Below are 23,582 nucleotides of genomic sequence, written 5' to 3'. Positions count from 1 at the left end.
AATAGATTTCAGACCCCTCTTAATCTGAGCACAGCTACCCACCTCACTCCATTTCGACCTCTGTGATGCAATGTGATAGTGTGCGGGTGGGCGAAGCGGGAATTATTGCCCCCATTTTACGGCTGGGGAAAGTGAAGCTTATGTATTTCCTACTTCACTTTCCCCTAAACCTGCGCGTCTCACCACCCTACCCACCATCCATATCACACACACATACATACAAGGCTCCAGTTCGAGATTTGCAATGTTTGTTAGGGCTCAGGAGCAGCACTACGTTGAAAGTGGGCTCCAAGGGAATTCGCATTGACGCTGCGTTTCCCAATAAGTTTGCCTTTTTTTTCTTTTTGCATATTACAAACAGCAGAGTTTTTCAAATATACTTATTCACATTTACATATGATTCTGAATATATCAACCGTCTGTACGAAAATTATTGTAAAGGAGCTAAAGCCGCCCCAAACTACCAGTTCTTGGACCTGCCACTGTCTCAGCTCACCAGAAAACATCTCAGACTGCCCGAGGGCCACCCCCGAAATTCCTGTGCTCTGAGGCCCCATCTAAAAGGAAGAAGCACCGACGTGAAGGCTGCTTAAATTCCCAGGCTCCCGGTCCTTAGGAGAGGTATTTCCCTTCACGCCCGCGAATTTGTCATCGAAGGCGGGGCGCTGGAGGCAGCCCCCGCCAAACGCCGGGGGAGGGGCGAAGGTCAGTAGCGGCGTTCCTAAGGCCTCTTCCAACCCCGCCTTTGCCTGCCATTCAAGTCCGGACTTTTCGCAGTACTGGTTGAAGTTACACTTTGACCCGCCTCCATCGCTCACCTGATAAGATGTTTATGAGTTAAAAGGCGGGGTCATGAGGGCATCGAGATTTTATTGGTTAAAGTATACGCCTATCAACGGAGTGCCGCCCCCTATCTTGAGGCGCTCGCCCTTTAGTGGCTCCTCACCTCGTCCATCTTCAAGGTTTCCCTCACTGTATTGGTCTGGGGTCTCGCCTATCCGGTCCTTTGCTCGTACTCGTTGGTGACAGCTCCGAAAGAGTCCCGCCTTTCTCTAGAGGATTGGCTGATTAGCATGCAGAGAGCCCACCCTTGATGGTAGGCGGGTAGTTGTGCAATTGGCTGGGGCCCCGCCCCAGGGCGAGGAGGAGGAGGAGGGGCAGGAGGGTTTGGTTGAGCTGCAGCTGTTTGTCTGTTCGACACAGGCTTGGGCCCGACGGGGGAGACGGAGCCCCAGGTACCGGGCTGATGGAGCCCGCAAGGGCAGGGGCGGAGGCGCCCCGGAGAGGAAAGCGGCCTGCCCTGAGGGCAGAGGCAGGTCTGGGCCTCCGCGAGGGGTTAGAATGGCCCACCCGAGAGGGGAGAAGGGAACCAGGCCCCGGCAGGCCTAATGGGGGCGCTGAGGAGGGGGCCGGGCGGGCTGGGAGCCCGAAGTTGGTGAGTCGGGGAGGCGGCCGGGAGGTTTTGGCTGCTGGGCTGGGGGCCGGCGCAGGAGGCCCGGGGCTCGCGTGCGGGAAGGGGCAGGCCTCATTGAGCGGCGCCGAAGAGGGAGGAGCTGGGGGAAAGGGACTGGGCGGCGGGTGAGGTAAGTCATTCGCCGGGAGATGAGGAGGGGTCAAACCTGACACCCAGGCCCCGAGGGGAACCGGGGCGGGACTCTCGAGAGGTCTCATTGGAAGGGTGAGGGAAGGGCTCTTAACTGGGTAAGAGGCATTCTTTTCAGGCAAAGTGACTATTATAAAATTAACTAGGGTGCCCCGGAGTTGAGCCGAGAGGGATTTGGGCTCAGTGTGGGAGAACTGACACAAGCGAAGAAAGCTTTCTTAATCTAGAAGACTCAGGTAGCCGGACTAGTGGAAGCAGGGCCACGAATCAGTGATGGGAGCTTCTGGGAATGCTGAAGGGTGGGCTGGGGCCTTGGGTTTTACGAGTATTCGCGCTTTTGTACCCATTGGTGTGAAGATGTGGCAAGTTGAAGTTTTCTGGTACTCTCAGGGTAGACAGTGAAGACAAATTGTTTTTTTTCTGTGACTGTTGGCAGTTCCCAACTCAGCCCCTGCTCGCTCCCTTGGCCTCAAGCTGGTTTAGGCTGCAGTCTAAACTCGGTGTTTCCTCTTACCTCCTGTTTCATGTCCTGTGAAAAAGCTAAGTAGTTAAGTAGTTGTATTTGGGGGATGTTTGTTCGTTTCTTTCCTGCTTAATAATGTGGTCTATATTGGAGACCATATCTCTCACCTGGAAGTGGGGAATCAGTGATTCATTTTCTGCTCTAGAAATGGGCTTAGGTATCCCCAGCCATCCAGAGATCTGACCATAGTTGGTGAAACTTTTGTGGTACTTAGACTTGGGTATTTCCCAGGCAGGTAATGATTATGTGGAATCAACCCTGGAAATATGAGGTGATATCACAGAGGAAGGGATTTGGGGAAGAGAGAAATTCCATTCCAGAAGGTTGGCATCACCCGTTCTTTGTCTGCTTCTTCAGGAGCCGGGGTTTCTGAGCTATTAGAAAGCTGGGTCAAACAGAGGCACTCGGGGAAGGAGGTGAGTAGAGAAAAGGAAGATGGATTTCTAAGACCCAGAGGTCCCTTCCTCCCATATATTTTTAACAGTCTACTGACCTCCTTAGTTCCCCCCATAGATTGGAGCTTATTGGATTTTCCCTTATTGTACTTCCTCCTTTTTCCGTTTTATACCACTGTATTTTATAACTACTTTCTTTTTAATTAGAAAAGTGGTATGTACATATTAAAATATTCAGGTTTTACAGAAGTGTAAAAAGTGTAAAACCTCCCACATATACCCCACTCATTTCATCCAGAAAGGTCAGAGATAAGAGACAGAAGATCAAACTAATCTTACTTCACTTTGGGGGATGTGCCACCAAAGGCAGTTTTGTTTTCATGTTCCCACCATGCTCTGGCTTCTCCTCCTTTCCAGCTTTCCCTTCTGGGATGATACTCTGTTATTTATTGTGCTCCTTTCACAGTTCATTCTGTCTTGCTTTTATCAAATTCAGACAAGTAGAGAGTTGTACTCTGGGTTATCTCTTCACATTCTTACACAAACACACACCCCACTTGTGCACTGGGTATCCTAAGGAAATGCCCAAATAGATGGCCAAAACGTCTTTCTCTTTTATGGGCAGGAAAGAAAGGTTAAAGTGAATCGTTCTGTTTGGGAAAATTATTGGCATCTTGGCTAAAGTGAAGAATTTGAGATTTCTGTCCTGTGGTTCATAGTCTCTGCATGTTCAAATTCTATGACTCTCCATTATCCCCAAAGATGGTGGTTCTTCTAAAGGGCCTCTGTGTCTGTCTTTCTATAGTGATATAAGAAGCTTCCAAATTTTTCTGGCTTTGAAATTGGTTTTCCTCTAAACCTCAGTACAGCTGGGACATTTTTTTTACACCACCTTATTGAATTTGTCCTTACTGGCTTTAGAAGCCCTGTGATGTGCCCAGCCTTTGTACATTGCCCTTGGAAACCTTGATTGTTGTCCCTCCAGAAGCTTTTGTTTTCTCTTCTACAAAGCCAATCCTAGAGAAAATTGTGTAGATGTGTGTTTTAAATCCTCACTAGGCTTTGCCATTTCCTGCATCCTGATGGTATCCTGTCCCTTCCTTTTTTTTTTTGTCCCTTTCTTCTATACACCTCTTCTTATCTTTTCTACCTTCCCCTTAATCGGAGCCTACTTTCAAGAAAAATGATCTAAAATTGCTCCACATTAAGGTGTAAATAACGAATAGTCACTTAAAGTATTAATCCTCCCAAGAATTTTTGCTTTTTAAAGAGGGAGTTAAAGAATGGAAATTATCAATATAGAATTTCAAACATAGATCTGGAGTTACAAAAATATATTTGGAGAAGAGGAGTTTCCCATTGCCCTTTAAGTCATACCTCATCCCTTCTAACTCTTTTTGCCCAGGAGCAAAGATTGCTCTTTTACAGTTTGCTTGTTTGCGCTCACTGATATGGATTTGATTTATGAGGGGACATAGGTATGAGAAGCAAGTGCTTGCTCCCTAATCCTATGGGCATTTCAGATTGGTAAGAAACCAAAGTGTGAGACAGTGCATTTAAATTAAGAAAATGCAACAGCCTGGTTGGAGGAGGGATACCTTAAAACCCTACACAATACACTCTCACTTCCCAAAAGAATGTTTTAGGAAAGATTTAGTCATTGACTGAGCTGAGTAAGGAGCCACCCAGGTGAGCAAAGTGTGTGCAGATTCTAGGTCAGGTTGTAGTTTCTGTTGAGGGGAAGAAACCTTTTCAGAGGTATGATTTTTTTTTTTCCTTTTTTTAAACTTGTGTTTCTTAAGTTTAGGAATTAATGGAGATATTGAACCAAAGTTTTTTTAACACTTAACATTAACTGAAGATTCAGAAATCTTTGTTTTTAACCACAGTTGCCTCAGTGTTACAGTGGGAGGGCTGCATATTTGGTGTGATTAGGCCATCTGAGGCATAGTAACGGGTGACAGGAAAAGCAGTTAGCCCATGTGAGTTGCAACAGTACCTTGTGGGCTGGGTCCTAAGAGGGCCCTCTATCCAGGGTAGATGACAAACAGGCGAGAGAGCGATTTGGCCTATTAAAAACATTCCCAAATGGAAATAAGATTCTATCCAGATGACACAGAAGGGGCGGAGTAGATGGAGGAAGCAAGCAGGATTGCTTTGACATTAATGAACACCTACTAGGGACCCCGACATTGTGCTTTGCTCTGGAGATTGAAAATGACATAAAAAATAGTCACACTTTTTGAGAAGTTCTTAGTTTAGCAGAGTAGACAGATACAATTAAATAATGTAGTAAATGTTGTGATAAGAATGCAGTCTTTTTTAATTTTTGACCATGTCACATGGCTTGTGGGATCTTAGTTCCCCGACCAGAGATTGAACCTGGGCCCAGGCAGTGAAGGCCCTGAATCCTAACCACAGGACTAGCAGGGAATTCCCAGGAATGTAGTCTTAATACTATGGGATTCCAGAGGAAGCAATGGTGAATTCTCTTGGGGTGAGAGGGTAATGACGCAATTTCACAGAGAATGTGACATTTGAGTTTAAGATTCATTAGCAGTTTGCTAGGCAGACAAAGTGGAGAAAGGCATTCCAGTCTTTCCTAGGTCAACATGAGGGACTTTGCAGTACCATGCTGATAAGAGATTAAGTGTTCTTTTTGGCTTTTGGGGAAATATAAGGGAGAGAATTGGAGAAGGAACTGGCAACGCACTGCAGTATTCTTGCCTGGGAAATCCCATGGACAGAGAAACCTGGTAGGCTACACAGAGTCAGACACGACTAGAGCTACTGAACAGCAAGGGAGAGGGTAAGGGGAAGTGGAAAAACTCTTTTAAGCCCGTGACTCATTGGTTAACATTGGATCAGCACAGTGAGCCAAATAGTGAAATTCAGTTTAAGATTTTGGTAACTTCTGTGCTATCTTCCCTATTCAGTAAATCTCACATTAATCCCACAGCCCATTGAATTCTGCAGAAATTACCACTGCTTTCCTTAGTGCCCACCATTGAATTGCTCCTATTTCAGCTGTCCTGGCAGGGGTTGGTCAAGACCTTTTAGAGAAGCATAGTAATAAGTGATTCCTTCTATCAGAAGGATATGGGACTAGATTGTTGTTCCCAGGGAAGGCCTGGGGCTTCCTAACTTGTTTTCGGTCTCAAAGGAAGTACTTATCCAAACTGTATAGAGGCAGAAACTATCCAGTCTAAGCTCTTGTTCTTGTCCTGGTACTTTCTTTGAATTTCAGTTCAGCATCTCCTGCTTCTTTAAGTGGTATAGTGGTATTATAGGAGCAAGAGTTCCTTACTAGGAGTACCTGCTAGAAGGATATTTGCTACTAATCTGTTGTGTGATAGCTGGCTGTATGGGCAAGTTGGTTGATTTTTTTTGCCTCAGTTTCCTCACTGTAAAGTACAGATTGGACTAGATGACCTCTCAACTGCCTCTAATCTGCAAAACTGAATTTATAGGGCTAACATAAGGGAGGGAGCTAGACTCCAGTGGCTCGTCTCTATTGATAGATGACAGACTTCTGGAGGCATCCATTATATGTAGTTGGGCTTCCCTGGTGGCTCAAACGGTAAAGAATCTGCCTGCAATACAGGAGACCCAGGTTTGATCACTGGATTGGGAAGATCCCCTGGAAAAGGAAATGGCAACCTACTCCAGTATTCTTGCCTGGAGAATTCCATGGACATGGACAAAGGAGCCTGGCAGGCTACAGTCCACGGGGTCACAAAGAGTCAGACACTACTGAGTGAGTAACACACACATCATATGTAGTTGACATAAGAACTTAAAGCTACCAAGTGGGAAGGGATCTAAGGAATGGAGTCCTGCCCTACCTGGGATCAGCAGGCTAAGCAGCCTTTCCCTTTGTGGGTTTTTTTTTTTTTTTTTTGCCACACTGCTTGTGGGATCTTGGTTCCCCAACCAGGGATTGAACTCTTGCCCACCTGCAGTGAAAGCTCAAAGTGTTAACCACTGGACCACCAGGGAAGTCCCTTAGAAAGCTTTCCTATTCATATTTTCCTCTGCTGCTGGGAGAGCTACCTACACTAAAGAACTTGCCCCTCATTCTCCACCTCCCCCTTCCCCAGTTTACTGATGACAGAGTTAAACCTTAATCCTCCTTAGTCATTTGATAAGCCATTCTCATGGAGCTGGAATTCTGAGGGAAGTTAAGTCATTCTCATCTGAACTGAAAGGGCTGAAGGGAAGAAAAATCTCCTCCTCCCTTTCTTGCCTCATGTTTGAAGGTAGTAATCATTACACAACCTGACTGGTTGGCTGTGTTTTGTTTTTTGCCTTCGGATGGGTTGTTTGCCCACTGTCGATTGTCAGCCAAAAAAATCATCACTAGAATAGGGGAGATATCAATTGAACCTTATGTGTATTATTCCATTTCTGTACCCCTGATCTTTCAAGAGTCTAGCTGTTGCATAGGAAACATGATACTCTTATTAACAAGCTGGGATTGAAGATGAAGGCACAGAGATGGGCAGCCTGTCAGTTACCGTGAACAGAGAAGATAGGACATAGTCTTGAGCTGAAACGATGGTCTTTCCTAACCCAGTAGTTACTAATCTCTGACAGTTCAAGGAAGTTTGCTCATTGACTCTGGCTTGACTTACCATCTGTTGGGGTTAGTGACCAAGGGCTTTTCGACGCGAGTGTCTGTGACTGTTTCCTACCTTTATTTATTTTCTTTCCTGGCCACACCATGCAACTTGCAGGTCCCTGAGCAGGGATTGAACCCTGGCCACGGCAGTGAAAGCATGGAGTCCTAACCACTGGACCACCAGGGAATTCCCTGCTGTTTCCTATCTTCACACTTCTCCAACTCCTACTATTTTCCCAGGCCTAGAAAGATGTGTCTGCCAATGAGAATTCAGTTCACTCTAACTTAGTGTTCTGCCCCTTGGATCATATGCTTTGAAATGTGAGGGAGTAAGTCAGAGAATCTGGTCACTTTTCCTAGTATATGTGTGTCAACCTAAAGGAAACATGATCAGCTTATCATCTGTAGGTTTTTTTTTCCCCTATCATTTCATCTGTTTTCAAGTGTAGAGTTATAATGGCCTATCCTCTTTACCTATGAAACAATGTATATGAAGTATTACATAAATATATTTTTAAAAATAATCCTCACAGATGCTGAGAAACTGTATAAGAGAAACATATTTCTTAAATGTACCTAGAACTTTGAATTCAAATTCTGCCCTTTACTATTTTCCGCTATTATCCTTCCTACTCCCCCCACCAGATCCTCATAGATAAGGAAGCTGAAGCTCAGAAAGGTAAAAGGAGTGAGTGGCTAGGATCACAGTGGGTTAGTTGAGAAAGCAGAGAATAAAACTAAGGCTTGCCTGATTCCAGAGTCCTTACCACTGCGCAGGACTGCCTCTGTCAACTTTAGCATTCCATTTTCATAATTGCTCCATAACTTTAGTAGCAGAATTGGAAAACCTCTGACTTGGAGAGCTATATTCGGCCCTTATCTTAATTTCACCTGGAAGTGCTTTTGTAGGCCAGCCAGAGACTAGACTTCCTACTAACCCATCTTTCAGTGGCTGGCCTCTCCAAAGCAGTGTTTGTTAAACTTTTTTTTTTTTATTATGACTCAAAAAAAGTTTTTTTATATCAAAATTCAGTGTGTGTACATACAACCACAAGTGAAGCATTTTCACAAAATGATTGTCGTGCTTATTATTTACATGCCACATGGTAATTTTTTCTTTTTTTTTAATATACTGATCATGATCCACCAAGTGATTTCAAGATCACTACTGGCTTACAGTATAAAAACACTGCTCTAAAGATTTGAGGATGAAAAGAGCTGAAGAACTGTGACTAGTAGTTAAGAAGCTAATTAATACTGATTCTTGCAGTTGCAGTACTGGTTCCCAGAATTTTGGATTTAACAGACAAATTTAAGGGTTTCTATTTTTCCACATAAGTATATTTAGAAAGCTTACTACTGACTAGCAACACCACTATTTATTTTTTTAAAAAAGTTATGTAGGAAACTTTAAATATATATATATTTCCTGTTAATAAAAGGAAGATTTATGTAGAATGAAAATATCTGAGTTCTTTACATACCATTTTCCTTAGTCTCATTCTCCCTCGAGGGAAGTAACCACTGTTAACAGATGAGCATGTATCTTTCAAAACATTTTTCTTTGTAGAATTTTGCTTTGTTTATAGAAATAGAATCAGCCGGATGTTTTGCTTTTTTTAAAATTGAACTGTGGGTCTTAGAGGCTTATAACCTTTGAGAGAAAATTGATACTAAAAAGTTAGAAATCATGTTATAAAGGATACTCGAATAAATTTAGCTTTGTGAAAAACTTGCTGTATCATTTTTATTTTAATCATTTCATCATAAACCAGTGAAAAGTTTATCACAAAGTGGCACATGTATATCTGAATTCTTAGGACTCATTGACCTGGGGGACTACAAAATACCCAGTAGAATCAGTAATTTTATATAGTCATCTGTCTTAATCTAGTCTATGCTGAGACTTCTCTGGGCTTTCTCATTTCTATCTCATTTCTCTGTTAACTTCCTCTTACACTTTTTTTTTTCCCTCTACCTCCTTCATATAATGGCTGCTCTTTAGGATTATATTAATAACAACTAATATTGAGATGTCCTTTAATATATTAAATTGATTATTTCTGTGAATCAGGGCCACTGAATAATACCTGTCTTACTATTTATTAGCTCTGTGTTAAACACATCTTTCACTTAATCCTTAGGGCTATTCTATGAGATAGATATTTTTTCCATTTTATAAAGGTAGAAGGTAAGGCTCAGGAAGAAAAATTTTCTTGATGTCATATTAATAATGATTAGTAGCTTAATATTCATTGATATAGTACCTTTTGTCAAATATTTATGTTCTTTATTATTGCATTTAGTCCTCACAACACCTTTTGAAGTAGGTGCTCATAGACTGTTATCCCATTTTACAGATGAGGAAACAAATGCACAGGTAGATTTAGTAACTTGTCCAGAAGTTCATAGCTAGTAAGCAGAACTAAGATGAATCCAATGAATTGGACTCCACAGCTTTTGTTCCTCTATGCTTCTTCCTGTATGGCTTTTCTATCCTTTCCATCTCTACTAATATACCCTGATTTGATCCCAAAGCAATTATTTTTTCACTATGTATGTCACAGAATATGATGTTTATGGAGTCACTAGAATCAGTCTTGGAGAAGGGAAACATCAATTTGAACCAGCAAAGTACAATCCAAGCAGTGCTTAGTTTTGGGATGAGGTGGTTTTGCGTGTTCTGATCATGCTAACGCTTCTTTGAATCTCATAGTTCTTTTCCCCTCAGAGTTAGGATGATGAAATATAGTCAGGTTTGGATGATTGGACACTCAAAGTCCCAACTTCTCTCTGTCTCCTCTGCACCACCATCTTTCCTAGCCACTTAGAAGGTAGAAAAGGTGGTTCAGTTATATTCTTTCATCAAGTATTTATTGCTTGAAGACTTATTCCTGTGCCAGGTTTTGGAGATTCCTGCATGTGTTTAGAAGGTTCACCTTCTTTCTCTGCCTCTGATTTGGAGGGCTACAGCTGTTAGGCCTTTTTAGTGTGAAGAATAGTCTTATCCCTAAGCACCAAGAAGAGAACTGTAAGTTGAGAGTAAATCAAGCCTACTGACTCAGACTTGATAGATTTTCAGACTCAGAGGGGTGGCAGAAGCAAAGGTTAACACTGAATGTAGTCTGTTTCTCTGTTACCTTTGAGCAGAAATGAGAAAGGATAGATTTTTCTGGTAATTGGATCCTGGTCTGATTTTCAGAAAATGTCAGTTTTCAGAAATGGTCATGTATGAAGGATATAGAACCAGAAGCTATCCCTTTGCTCTTCAGAGGGATGACTGTTACTGCACCCCTAGAGTGAATTTCTCATTTTGAAGGCTAGAAAAAAGAGGGGGTAAGAAAAGACAGCACCAGGACACCAAAGAGATAGTAGGGACCTGGGGTACTTTTGGGTGGACCTGGGTGTTCTAAAAGTTGATCGATTTGCTGTTTTTTGAAGACCTGGTGGGGAATGATTGGGAGATTAAAGACTACTCTCACACGGTTTTCAGTCTCTCCACTGCAGCACACTCTACTTTCAATGCTTTTCTTATTTTCTTGATCCCCACTCTTAAACACTGAGTGCCAGGTGCCTGGGACCCTCTCAGTGGTGTAAGCTTTTAATGGTGGGTGATTATAAGACTTAAGTCCTTATTGGAGCAAAGAAATGAAGAGATTCTGTCCTTTCTCTTAAAAAATGATTGCCGTTGTCATGGCCCTGTGTTTAATTTTACCCACTTTTTTTCTTGCAGAACTGTTGAAGCCTGGACGTCCCCTCCCCCCCCTCCCCCCTCTGCCGCTTTGTGGCATCCCCCTCCCTCCACCCTTTCCCACTCTGATAATCTAGCCATGACTAGCAGAAGCACAGCCAGGCCCAATGGGCAGCCCCAGGCCAGCAAAATATGCCAGTTCAAATTGGTCCTGCTGGGTGAATCTGCGGTGGGGAAATCTAGCCTGGTATTACGTTTTGTCAAAGGGCAGTTCCACGAGTACCAGGAGAGCACCATTGGAGGTAAGTACTTCAGGGAGAGAAGAGAGTTAGTGTTTAGAAGGGCTATTGAAGGGAGATCTAAGGATCTGATTATGCTGCTGGCCCTCTTAGCTCCCTGAAATCGAAATCTTTTATGAAACAAAAAAATTGCCAAAATGTCCCAAAACAGGTCTCTCTTCATCCTCTTCCTGGAAGAAAGTTAGAAAGGTTGGCCTTTGAGCACCAGAAAAAACACTTTAAAAAAAAATCTCAGACTATTTTCCTCTTCTGGCTCTCATCTTACCAGTGAAGTTCAGTTGAGGGTCATCTTGAGCAGGGTTGGTTTGGGGCAGTGGCTCATAATCAGAGGTGTACATCTGAAACTCCTGGAGAGCATGCTGGGCTCTACCTCACACTGGCTGATTAGTTTTGGAAGGAGGGTGAGATTGGTGGCAATATAGACATGTATGTTTAGAAAAGCTCCTTAGATGATCTTTGATGCACACATCTGGTAAAGCAGAGGTTTAAATACAAAAGATAAAGAAATATGCCTTTCCAACCTTGACTACCTTCTCTCTGCCACTATCCCGAAATAGGGTGCTAATTTGATAGGAGAACTCCCCATATTTCTCCTTCCCCACTTTTATTACTTACCTTGGAAATACCTTCTTAGACCAGCAGGAGTGATATAAAAAAGTAACAGCCAAATAATATAGTGGTGGGACCTCACATCAGGCTTTCGGAGAAGGCAATGGCAAGCCACTCCAGTACTCTTGCCTAGAAAATCGCATGGACAGGGGAGCCTGGTGGGCTGCAGTCCATGGGGTCGCTACTAGTCGGACACGACTGAGCGACTTCACTTTCACTTTTCACTTTCACACATTGGAGAAGGAAATGGCAGCCCACTCCAGTGTTCTTGCCTGGAGAATCCCAGGGACAGGGGAGCCTGGTTGGCTGCCGTCTATGGGGTCACACAGAGTCGGACACGACTGAAGTGACTTAGCAGCAGCAGCAGCACATCAGGCTTTAAAATCTTCTAATCAGTTCTTGATGTGACTTTTATCTGAAGCTTATTGTCTCTCATTATCTCTTAATCTATTTTGGTTAGAAGAGTGTTGACTCTGGTATTAAAGCTGGTTCTTTCTAGCCCTCAGAGTTTACCATGGCGCCCCCATTCTTTAGCTGGAAAGACTTCTGGCAGGAAGGATTTAGCCAAGAGCAGGCTTAATTCTGGTGCCAGGACCTGAAGGAAAATGCTAAACCTTTCCAGGGTATAAGAAGGAGAATGCTAAACCTTTCCTGTAGCGGAGCGGCCTGGGTAGTGACTGATCTTAGACTGACAGTGGAGATATTTTGAAGGAGGGTGGGATGTTCCAGTGCATTCTCCCACTTACACCAACTTCTCCTCTGTTCTCATTCATAGCGGCCTTCCTCACCCAGTCTGTTTGTCTAGATGACACGACAGTCAAGTTTGAGATCTGGGACACAGCTGGGCAGGAGCGATACCATAGCTTGGCCCCCATGTACTACAGAGGTGCTCAAGCTGCCATTGTGGTTTATGACATTACTAATCAGGTAAGGGGGCTGAGAAGATTGTCCTTGCTTTTATTTATAGGAATTAAGTTAGGTGGGGGAGAGAAAACCGGTTCTTGAAATAGCAAAATAATACAAATTATGCTTCCAAGTGTTGAGAAGACAGAGGTAATGAATTACCAGAAACAGATGGTTTCAATGAGTAAAGGCTGTTTAGAAGGTGAGTTTTGAGACTGGACTTTGAAGGTGATAGCCCTAGATTGGCAGTCATTCCAGCCTACCCATTCTCATCCTTGTGTTTTCCCAGGAAACCTTCGCCCGAGCAAAGACATGGGTAAAAGAACTACAGCGACAGGCCAGTCCTAGCATCGTTATCGCCCTGGCAGGGAACAAAGCTGACCTGGCCAACAAGCGCATGGTGGAGTATGAAGTAAGATGGCCACCGAGTCCTTCTCTGACACACTCCCGCTATGCTTGGGACCTCTTTTTTCCAAACCTGCCCTCTCTGAAAACCTCATCTGAGGACATTCATCATCTCATTCCCCAGTTCTGCACCAAGTTAAATACAGCAGCACTGTGACCCTAATGCCAGCCAGGAGATTTTAGAGGAGTCAGAAGAAAATTCCAGAGCAGAGGGGTAGGGGAGTACCAGTACCAGCTGTGGGGGTACCAGTGTGAAAAGAGGAAGGAGGGAGCAGTTGAATTTGAGGTAAGGGTCTCAAGTGTCAGAACCCAAAAGCCCCTAACCAACTTGCCTTCTTCCCTGTAATTAAGTTTCCTGACATCTCTTTGTTGGATTAAGTGGTGGAGACCATGGGTTATCCTTTAAGGGAGTCATCAGCAAATTATGGGTCCAGGGCCAGCTGGCTCAGAGGGGAGGGAACCTAGGATGTTGCCTAGCTCCAGTGCTACCTGGGAGTGGAAAGGCAGTACTTGTCCCTGCCCTACAGCCTGAGTACCAGTACACCCCACCCCTTGCAGGAGGCCCAGGCGTATGCAGATGACAACAGCTTATTGTTTATGGAGACTTCAGCCAAGACAGCTATGAACGTGAACGATCTCTTCCTGGCAATAGGTAAGGTCAGAGCAGCCTGAGGTCTTCCTGTCGTTTCTCCCTTGCCTCTGGGTAAGATCACTAACCCAAGTCATAAGGATAAATGGGAGTGTCTCCCTTTATGAAAACTTGAGGTGTGGAAATACCGTAACTTTCCATCGTGACCTCCATCCTTTGGTTGCAGCTTGAGCCCCCTCATCTTCAGTGTCGTTTGCAATGAACCCTCCCCTCTTCAGAACATTCTTTTAGTCTCTCACATTTCCCCTTTCCCCCAATAGTCTTTTTTGGGGAGATGAGTAAAATCTACCATACTTTGTTCCCTTCTGTTTTTATCTCTAGCTAAGAAGTTGCCAAAGAGTGAACCCCAGAATCTGGGGGGTGCAGCAGGCCGAAGCCGGGGTGTGGATCTTCACGAGCAGTCCCAGCAGAACAAGAGCCAGTGTTGTAGCAACTGAGGGGGTGGCTAGCAGCAAACAAGTATGGAGCTAGCACGAGAGCTAAGAAATAACCTCCATCCCCACCCCTCAGCACACAGCCCCTTACGGTAACAGCACACTGAGCCCTGGCTCCCAAGGGCTGCCTCTTGACAGCTCCGTCATGGCACTTTTTAACGCTTCAGCAACAACACCAGGCAGCTGTTGCCACTGGCCTCCTACCCCTACTCTGGGGCTTAGGGGTCAGATCCCCCAGGACTTACCTTCCAAAACAAACTTTCTTCACTTCGTATTATAGGTGCAAGACAGTGACCTACTCATCTTTCCTCCTCCTTCTACCCATTTTTTCAGAAAACTTTTTTTTTTTTTTTTTTGTCTCCTGCCCCTTCCCCTTCTGCTTTTGGTCATTCTCTGTTCTTGATCTCCTTTTCCTCCTCTCCCCAGGATGGAGAAGGTGGTGAACCCAGGAATTGAGGAAGGTTTCCAGTGCAGTCACATTAAGGGCCTTGGGGTAAAGTAAGGCTCAGAGCAGGGAGTGTAAGGAAACATTGCCTTTTTTGTTTTTGTTTGGTTGGAGTTTCTCATATTTGAAAGCACTGCAGCGTCCATGAGTTGGCCTTGTGGAGGGTTTTTCTAGGTAGAGGTGGGAATGGGACGGCCAGCTCCTAGGCACCAGGTTGGAGTCTTGCTATTGGCTGACTGGGCAGAAGTGGAAGGGGTGGAGAGGCGGTGTCATCTGTGGCTCATGAACTCTTCCAAGGCCTATTTTCCCCTCACCCAGCTTCTTAGGTAGCTTCTCCCCCATAATGGGGGAGATTCAGGACCCCAGTGTCCTCCAAAGAATCTTCACTGGTTGCCTGCCTCTTTGGCTCTGCTGTGATCTAAATGGAGGAGGGACCAGTTTCTGATACCCATCCTCTGACTTAGGCATTTTTCTCTCTCTCGCCTTCAGATGGCCTCAGCCCCAGCCACCGTATCCCCCTGCAGTTTGCACTTTAATTGATGGTAGTTCAGTTGTGATACTTGTTTAATGGGCGGTTTGGTTGATTTACTTGCCCTCTTTTTAATTAAGTGGAATCCAATGTGTATATGAAATTTGAGGAGGGGCTGCAGAGAACCGTACCGGTGGCAGCTAGTCAAGCCCAGTCTCCACTGCTAGCTTCCTCTAACTCTGATTCTTACTTGACCGATATTCTTGCCAACCTAACTCTTGGGTATAGGTTTACCTTTTCTGGGAAATTAACTGAGCAACTGGAGAGCAGTCTCAGGATAGCATAGGCCACTCACTGTAGGGGAGTGAAGAAGTGTCCGGCCAGAGGGAGGAGTTTTCTGTGCTTTTCCAGGGTTCCCATTCAATTTGATCCACCCATTATTGTGTCTTTTCTACTTCCCTGTAAATAGGTATGATCTTTATTCCCACTGTACAGTCTGTTCTGCCCCCCTACCTCCCATCAGGCCTGATTTCTTTTCTCCTTTGTTAGTATCTTCAGTTTGCCATGCTGAAGATGCTGCCCCAAACCCATCCCCCATGCAACCAGTGGTTTAATCCACATACCGCTAGGGAGTTGTACCACAGAGGTCTACCTGTGGCCCCCTCATATCATAACACCTGTTCCGGTGGACAGGGAACGACTGGCACTAAAGGTCCCTTACGACTGTCTCACATCACCAGAGGACATTGGTCCTTTCTAAATCTCTAGCCTCTCTCCACATCCCTTATCAGGTATTTTAAGATGTCTTTGGGAAGCCATCAAGGCAAGAGAGAATTCTAAATTCCTTCTTGTTCTAGCTTGGAATCTTGGGGAAATTGGGGGAAATAGGAGAGGCCATAGTGAACTAGAATTGGAACCATTCTGCCCTTTGGGCTTGTAGACTGCTTTCTGTCCCAGAGCAGCTGAGAAATCCATGACGCTGAGATTCTGAAGGACTGAGCTTAGGTTCTTCCACTTACACCTCAATTCTCTTCCTTTCCCAGGGGCAGCCTTAGTTTCCACGGCCCTGAAATGCATATTCTCCCCCTCTTTTCCCAGCACCCATTAGCCCCCTAAAGCACCCAGTGTGTCCTTACAAGTGGAAGAACTAGGATGGCTCTCATAAGTTCTTAGAAAAGATGTTCTTTGTGTAGTTTTCCCCATGGAGCAGGAGTGAAGACGTTTCATTGCCTTGGGGCTGGGAAACCATTTCTCCAGGCTTCTTCTCACCTCCACTGCCCCCCTTAGGAACAGGATTGGCCTTAACTTATGGGCCTGTCTGCTGCCTTCCTTCTACTTTCTAGCAGCTCTTCTGCTTTTCTTTGAGCTCTGGTGGGCTTGGGGAATCTTGGTTTTTATTTCCCAGCTCTTCATTTTTTTCTTCTGATCAGTTTGTTTGTTTTTTTAAGGGGGGCATATCTTTTGTTTCTTTTTTTTGCCTCTAAGAAAGCATTTGCCTTTTTCCCCTTTTCTTCCTCTCCCAACATAACAATCGTGGTAACAGAATGCGACTGCTGATTTACCGATGTATTTAATGTAAGTAAAAAAGGAGAAAAAAAGGTGTTTTGGAGTGTTGCTTCTTTTTTTTTTGCTATTTCTCTGATACTAGAAATTTGCAAGGGCAACCCAATAATGTTTTACTGAACCAGAAACACACCTTCCTTTGCATCTTGGTGCATGCATGTGTGCATGCATACATACATGCTAAGTCCGTTTCAGGCGTGTCCATCTCTTTGTGACCCCATGGACTGTAGCCCGCCAGGTTCCTGTGTCCATGGGATTCTGCAGGCAAGAATACTGGAGTGGGTTGCTGTGCCCTCCTCCAGGGGATCTTTACCACCCAGGGATTGAACCCACGTCTATTATGTCTCCTGCATTGCAGGCAATTCTTTACTGCTAAGCCACCAAGGAAGCCCTGCATCTTGGTAACTCCTCATTACTCATCTTTCCTTGAATAGTGAGATAATCCAGTTTGTAAAATAGCCCCTTTACTGCTGTTTAATCACTATTCCCAAGCCACTAGAGAGCTCATCAAATCTGTCCCTAGCTTCGTTTTTTAGGCCATCCTTACAGAATGTATATATGGAAGGGGGTGGTCGATGAGACTGGAGGGAGAGGTGGTGTTTGTGAATACTTTTAAGTATTATGCAAAAATTTGCATCTCTCTAGGGAGAGGGCCCGCTGTCTTAAAGTATCTCAAAGGGATCCATGACCTAAAGAAAAATTTTTAAAAATCACTGAATTAACATTGTTGATTGATCATGTGACTTTTACCCCAACAGGAAAATTTAAGCAGGAAATTCTACTCCTTTTCTACTGTATTCTTGAAGCTCTGACCCTCACAGTCTAAGTGGAAGTGGTCGGGAAGAATGATATAGAGAAAAGATTACGTGTGGTTGCAGGAGTTTTAAGTTCCAAAGACTGAAGGACAGGAAAGACAACCTGGAATTCAGTCCCACCTCTGACAATTTATTAACTATGGCCTTAGTCAAGTTACTTAGCTGTTCTCTGCCTCAGTTTCCTCTGTAAAATGAAAATTTTTGAGATTTAAAAGGTCAATTCTATAAAGCCTGTTGTGTAGTTTTATGTAGGGTGACAGTTACAAGGCAGAAATCTCATCCCATGGCTTCAGATAATCCTTAACTGATTCCTCTGTATCCTTGAACTGAGCCCGTTTTTTAAGACTGGAAGGATAGGTTGGGCATCAGGCCTGTCTGATGATTGAATTGTACAGTTGAATTGGGAAACTCTTTTTTTCCAAAAACCTTAGAACCAAAATTACCTTTTCACTGTCAGTTCCCCTTTCTTTATATTTCTTAGTATTCCACACCACCCCCACACTCCCACACGACTTATTCATTTCTAGTAAAAGCTCTTGTAGTTCAGTTTTGGAAAGAAGAAACGGACGGAAGGGAAATGATCTTCCAAAGTTAAAGGTGGGGAAAAGTGAAAGTGTTGGTTGCTCAGTCGACTTTTAAAGTAAGGTTGTAACTCAGCCTTCTCACCTCTAGAGGGCAGTATTGGGTATGTTTGCCCCAGGTCCAAAGCTCGCCAATGGCAAGTTTCCCTGCTGCTGCTGCTGCTAAGTCACTTCAGTCGTGTCCGACTCTGTGTGACCCCATAGACGGAAGCCCACCAGGCTCCCCTATCCCTGGGATTCTCCAGGCAAGAACACTGGAGTGGGTTGCCGTTTCCTTCTCCAATAAGTTTTCCCTAGACAAATGATAAAAGGGTAATAGCAAACAATTTATGTTAGTGACCTTTATTCTGATATGAGCAAGTATAATCTTCCTACTTTTGGGTGTTAAAAATGTCATTAAATAACGACCTTTTAAAATAAATTGACAACTAAGCAAAATTTAAAAGATGGTTATTCAGTGTTGTTATTTCTACAATTTGAGGAGAAATTATTAGACCAAGGAATCTCAAAGTCTTTGAACCACTATTTAGACTCCATTTCTGCTCTCATTCCTGAAAATAAAAGACGAGCTTTTGATCTTGTTTTCTCTAAAAGACAAACAGGGCTATGGTAGTTGCAACAGAGTCGCTTGACGAGAGGCGGAGCTCCCCACCGGGAGAAAGTCGGCTGGATGCCGAGGCCTCTAGTGAAAGCACCTTGTGTCTCAGCGGGCGGGGAGGGGCGGGGCGGGAGCACCTCTCAGCCCAACCCTTGGGAGTTCTCATCACCTTACACTGCTCGGGTTCCGAACATCCTGAGGGTCCCACTCCTCGTCTGGCGCGGGCGGAAGGAAAAACAGCCCGTCCCATCTCCCAGGCGAGGTGGCGCCCTGCCTGCCTTGGCCTCCAGGAGGCGGGCACAGCAGCTGGGAGGCGGCCCGCCGCCCGCCAATGGCTGGGGGACGAGCCGAGGGGCGAGAGTGGTCCTTTCCTCCGCAACAACGTCACGGCGCAGGCCCCTCCCCTCCGCCGATAGCCGCTGGGTGTGGAGCGGGTAAAACAGCCACCCAGCGTACGTTGAGCCTGGTAAGGAGCCTGGGGCCAGGAAAGGGAAGAGGAGGGGGCAAGGCCAATAACCTGAGCGGTGGCCGGGGGCGGGGGCTTGGCACCCAGGGGTGCTCCGAATCCCAGGCACAGCAAAACTGCTGGTACCCGCCTCCACCCGCGCTAGCCGGGTGCTCCTGGGGACGTGGGCTATTGCTACAAGATACTCTCGGGCCAGCTGTTAGGCAGTGACATGGAGCCAGCTGCTTGTGCCCCGGTAAAATATCCATATTCTGCCCAAAGTGACCCTGGGGAGTGACTGGTCACCACCCGCACAAGGCGGGTGTCATCTGTTCTGCAGCAGAAGACTGCTTCTCCCAAGACTGGGACCTTGGGCTGATCGAGTTCCACTATAAGTCAGCTCTACCTCACCGCTCCAGCATAGAGTGGGCTGCTGGCACTGATGGGAAGTAGGAGGGAGAGTGAGGGTCGCAAGGCCCGGGAATACAGTGCAGCCTCTGCTCCTACTCCTAGCTTTCTTGCATCTCATCAGCAATTCTGACTCTTCTCACCCCACCCCGACGTTGGCCCTCCTGAGAGCAGTGATCTGTTCAGTGCTGTAAAGAAGAAACTGCTGCGAGCCAGAGAAGAAAAATTACCTTTTTCCTTCTCTAGCCAGTTCCCTGACACCCTGGCCATTAACTACTCAATTTGCTGAGCTCACTGAATGGCATAGACAAGGTAAGGGTGTGGACCACAGGTTGGGATCCAGTTCCCAGCTGGGTTCAATTTTTATATTTTTAGGGGTGGGCGGAGGGAGAGGAGGGAAAGTCCTTCAATGACAATGTTATTACTTATTTGTATGTCACAGCAACTCTGCTAGGTAGATCTCATTTCATGGATGAGGATGCATGTTCAGAGAGGCCTGGTATCTTGCCCAGGAACAGGGCTGGTTAATGGAGGGACTGGTTTTTATAAACGCAAAGCAGTTTGACTCCGGAATCTGAGCTTCCTTTTACCTCATTAGGCTGCCATTATCTATATTTTTATTTTTTTGTCTCCTTTTATGTGAGCATACCCCTCAGTTGTCCTCTACTAGCTTCAGAAAGAATAAACTGGCAAACTGGACAATAGACTTTTGGCTCCCATTGTTCTCTGTAGTGGACAAAGTAGAGAGTGGAGGATGTAGAACAGGTGATTCTCAGAGGACTCCCTCCCACACCCGTTCCTTTCCTTCCTGTCAGCATATTCTGTCTCTGAACTCCTCCAGGTTTTCTCTAAGGGCCCATTTGGACCCCTCCTCCCATTCTTTGGCCTCCTTACCACAGAGAAATTTCCCCATTTGTCCAGAGAGCTCCTAGCTGGTCTCCTCTGTGTCATCCTCCTACTGTTTGCCTCAAGCTGCCCTAATCTCATCACCTCCCAGCACTCCCTGTCTTAATCCTGGAATCTTCCTCCTGTCCTAGGTCTGCCATAATGCTGCTGCTGCACAGAGCTGTGGCCCCAGGGCTCCGACAGGCCTACAGGTAGGGCATCCAGTTCCTAGCCCTTATTTCCTTTTAAGTACTTTTATGGCACTTAACTGCCAGGTAAAATGGTTGAGATAGTGGCCTGGGAGGAAAGGGAAAGCCACATCTCACTTGTCCCACCCATCCCTGACAAACTAAGTCCCAACTGAAGGAACCAATGGCTAACCTGGGAGAGGTACACCCCAGGCCTTCCCTAGCCCTTTCTTAGGATCAGAAGTGTGCTACTAAGAAGGCTTCTCTCTCTTCCAGACTCAAGTCAACCCCGGCAAGGCTCTGCATTCGGGCCTGCTGTACAAATGATTCATTTCAACCCCAGCGCTCCAGCTTCACCTTCTCTGGTGATAACTCCAGCACCAGGGGATGGAGAGTCATGGGGACACTGCTAGGCCTCGGGGCAGTGTTGGCCTGTCATGACCAGCAGTGCAGGGTAAGTAGGGAAGGAAGGGACTTCACTGTCAGAACCAAGGGGCCTGAGTGAGTTCCACAGGCAACCCAGGCTTTACCACAGAGCCCATGATTACACAGCCTTCATGGTCTTCATGCACAGCACAGATGGAATCTTCGACCTTCCTAGTGGCCATAACTTTGTGGGTTGGGTCAGGGTGTTAGTCACTCAGTTGTGTCTGACTCTTTGCGACCCCATAGACCTCATCATGCTCCTCTGTCCATGGAATTCTCCAGGACAGAATACTGGAGTGGGTTTCCATGCCTTTTTCCAGGGGATCTTCCTGACCCATAGATCAAACCCAGGTCTCTCTCACTGTGGGCAGATTCTTAACCATGTGAGCCACCAGGGAAGCACAGGGTCAGTGAGGCAGAGTGATTTCTTCTTAACATTCTGTTCCCTTTTGCCTCAGGCTTCTCAAGAGTCACCACGCAGATATACGAGGGAGGAAGTGAAATCCCACAGCTGCCCTGAGACTGGGGTCTGGGTGACTTTGGGCTCTGAGGTCTTTGATATCACAGAATTTGTGGACATGCACCCAGGGGGGGCATCAAAGCTGATGCTAGCAGCCGGGGGTCCTCTAGAGCCCTTCTGGGCCCTCTATGCTGTTCACAACCAGCCCCACGTGCGAGAGATACTAGCTCAGTACAAGATTGGAGAGCTGAGCCCTGAAAACAAGGCACCCTCCATCTTGAAGACCTCTGATCCTTATGCGGATGATCCTATACGTCACTCAGCTCTGAAGGTCAACACCCAGTGCCCCTTTAATGCGGAGCCTCCCCCTGAGCTGCTGACAGAAAACTACATCACACCCAACCCTATCTTCTTCACCCGGAATCATTTGCCTGTACCTGATGTGGACCCAGACACCTATCGCCTGAATGTAGTAGGGCCACCAGGGGGTCAGTCACTGTGCCTGTCCTTGGATGACTTGTACCAGTTCCCTAAGCATGAGATCACAGTCACTCTGCAGTGTGCTGGCAACCGACGCTCTGAGATGACTCAGTTCAAAGAAGTAAGAGGTCTGCAGTGGAGTTTAGGGGCCATTAGCACTGCACGCTGGGCTGGGGCACGGCTTTGTGATGTGTTAGCCCAGGCTGGTCACCAGCTCTGTGAAACTGAGGCCCATGTATGCTTTGAGGGACTGGACTCAGACCTTACAGGGACTGCCTATGGAGCATCCATCCCTCTGGCTCGGGCCATGGACCCTGAAGCTGAGGTCCTGCTGGCATATGAGATGAATGGGCAGCCTCTGCCTCGTGACCATGGCTTTCCTGTGCGAGTGGTGGTTCCTGGTGTGGTGGGTGCCCGCCATGTCAAATGGCTGGGCAAAGTGAGTGTGGAACCAGAGGAAAGTTTCAGCCACTGGCAGCGGCAGGATTACAAAGGTTTTTCTCCATCTGTGGACTGGGACACTGTAGATTTTGATTCTGCTCCATCTATCCAAGAACTTCCTGTCCAGTCAGCCATCACACAACCCAAAGAAGGGGAGACAATAGGGTCAGGGGAGGTGACTGTCAAAGGCTATGCATGGAGTGGTGGAGGAAGAGCTGTGGTCAGGGTGGATGTGTCTCTGGATGGGGGCCTAACCTGGCAAGTGGCTGAGCTGGAAGGAGAGGAGCAGCGTGCCCGAAAGGCCTGGGCCTGGCGACTATGGCACCTGCAAGCCCCTTTGCCAGCTGGGATAAAGGAACTGAACATTGTTTGTAAGGCTGTAGATGACAGCTACAATGTGCAGCCAGACACGGTGGCCCCAATCTGGAACCTGCGAGGGGTGCTCAACAATGCTTGGCACCGTGTCCATGTCCATGTCGCCCCATGAGAAGGTGAAACAGAACCACATTCTGAGCCCCTTTCCATACCCATTCTTTGGCCTCATTACCACAAAAAATCTTTTCCCTCCACCTCCTCTCCATGTCTTGGATCACAACCCTGACTATGCATTCTGAAGCCACACGCAAATACATTCCTCACACATTTCCACCCAGGCACTCACTCCTCCTTGGACACTATGTTATAGTCACAGGCCACTGACCCTGTGCCAGAAGGTAAGAGCTATTGGAGTAAAGGGCTAGAAGCAGGGAAAGTAATTCTGGAAATAAGCACTATTTTCTCTATCTACCCTATCTCCATTTCTAATGACTGTCACCATTGAGGCCTTATTTTGCCTTTGTCCTTGGGATTCTTCAGAGAATGTGTGTATATGTAACTTTTTACTGCTTCTAGGTTGCCAAGGTTGTGAAGAGCACAACACAACCCTCTCCCTTTATAGTTCCACTTTTCTAAATACATCAATAAAATATCTGTTTAAGACTACCACTCTGAAAAATTTTTAAAAGATGATTTGGGAGACTTCTTGAGGCTGGGGAGTGAGCAAATTGAAGGGAGGGAAATGTACTGCGGTATCTCTTGAGAACCCAAAACAAAAGGTGAAGGGAAGTCAAGAAGTGGGGTCTCCTTCTCTGAAGTCTGTCGGTATCTGCAGGGCTACATAGGTGAATGACCTCAAGATACCCCTCCAAGAAGAAATTTTTTTAAATTTGGCATCCTTGAGTCCCTCCCCTACACAATTCCTACGCCC

At 45.9% G+C, this 23,582-nt stretch overlaps 2 protein-coding genes across 11 annotated transcripts; both read left to right on the top strand.

Annotated features, from left to right (window-relative positions):
- Positions 1-1,121: 1,121 nt before the first annotated feature.
- On the top strand, positions 1,122-16,648 carry RAB5B (RAB5B, member RAS oncogene family). 6 transcript variants are annotated; one of them, XM_055394925.2, is made up of 7 exons: positions 1,148-1,235; positions 2,484-2,542; positions 10,876-11,135; positions 12,517-12,668; positions 12,934-13,056; positions 13,608-13,701; positions 14,020-16,648. In XM_055394925.2, the coding sequence occupies exons 3-7, from the start codon at positions 10,973-10,975 to the stop codon at positions 14,133-14,135; spliced, it is 648 nt and encodes a 215-aa protein (XP_055250900.1). In that variant the 5' UTR covers positions 1,148-1,235; positions 2,484-2,542; positions 10,876-10,972; the 3' UTR covers positions 14,136-16,648. The 6 variants fall into 6 exon arrangements, with proteins under 6 accessions (XP_055250905.1, XP_055250900.1, XP_055250903.1 ...); XM_055394930.2 differs by lacking the exon at positions 2,484-2,542 and having other exon boundaries at positions 1,122-1,235; XM_055394928.2 differs by lacking the exon at positions 2,484-2,542 and having other exon boundaries at positions 1,190-1,316.
- A 2,131-nt stretch (positions 16,649-18,779) lies between these two features.
- On the top strand, positions 18,780-23,314 carry SUOX (sulfite oxidase). Of its 5 annotated transcripts, none has more exons than XM_055394923.2 (5): positions 18,780-19,069; positions 19,703-19,768; positions 20,494-20,553; positions 20,806-20,983; positions 21,414-23,314. In XM_055394923.2, exons 3-5 carry the CDS (start codon positions 20,504-20,506, stop codon positions 22,821-22,823), a joined length of 1,638 nt encoding a protein of 545 aa, XP_055250898.1. In that variant the 5' UTR covers positions 18,780-19,069; positions 19,703-19,768; positions 20,494-20,503; the 3' UTR covers positions 22,824-23,314. The 5 variants fall into 5 exon arrangements, with proteins under 5 accessions (XP_055250898.1, XP_055250896.1, XP_055250897.1 ...); XM_055394921.2 differs by having other exon boundaries at positions 19,631-19,768; XM_055394922.2 differs by having other exon boundaries at positions 19,626-19,768.
- Positions 23,315-23,582: the final 268 nt, after the last annotated feature.

Source organism: Moschus berezovskii, chromosome 6 (genome assembly GCF_049115385.1).
Source record: "Moschus berezovskii isolate FMDL1 chromosome 6, NW_MosBer_1.0, whole genome shotgun sequence".
Classification (NCBI taxonomy): domain Eukaryota; kingdom Metazoa; phylum Chordata; class Mammalia; order Artiodactyla; family Moschidae; genus Moschus; species Moschus berezovskii.
This window is presented reverse-complemented; position numbering and strand designations above follow the sequence as displayed.

Excerpts from the sequence above, each read along its gene's own strand:
- RAB5B (XM_088837110.1), top strand. The coding sequence starts at position 1,247 with ATGGAGCCCGCAAGGGCAGGGGCGGAGGCGCCCCGGAGAGGAAAGCGG. Across the intron at positions 1,336-10,875 it reads GGTCTGGGCCTCCGCGAGGG|AACTGTTGAAGCCTGGACGT; the intron begins GTTAGAATGGCC and ends TTTTTCTTGCAG. Across the intron at positions 13,057-13,607 it reads AGCGCATGGTGGAGTATGAA|GAGGCCCAGGCGTATGCAGA; the intron begins GTAAGATGGCCA and ends CACCCCTTGCAG.
- SUOX (XM_055394923.2), top strand. The coding sequence starts at position 20,504 with ATGCTGCTGCTGCACAGAGCTGTGGCCCCAGGGCTCCGACAGGCCTAC. Across the intron at positions 20,554-20,805 it reads GGGCTCCGACAGGCCTACAG|ACTCAAGTCAACCCCGGCAA; the intron begins GTAGGGCATCCA and ends TCTCTCTTCCAG. Across the intron at positions 20,984-21,413 it reads GTCATGACCAGCAGTGCAGG|GCTTCTCAAGAGTCACCACG; the intron begins GTAAGTAGGGAA and ends CTTTTGCCTCAG.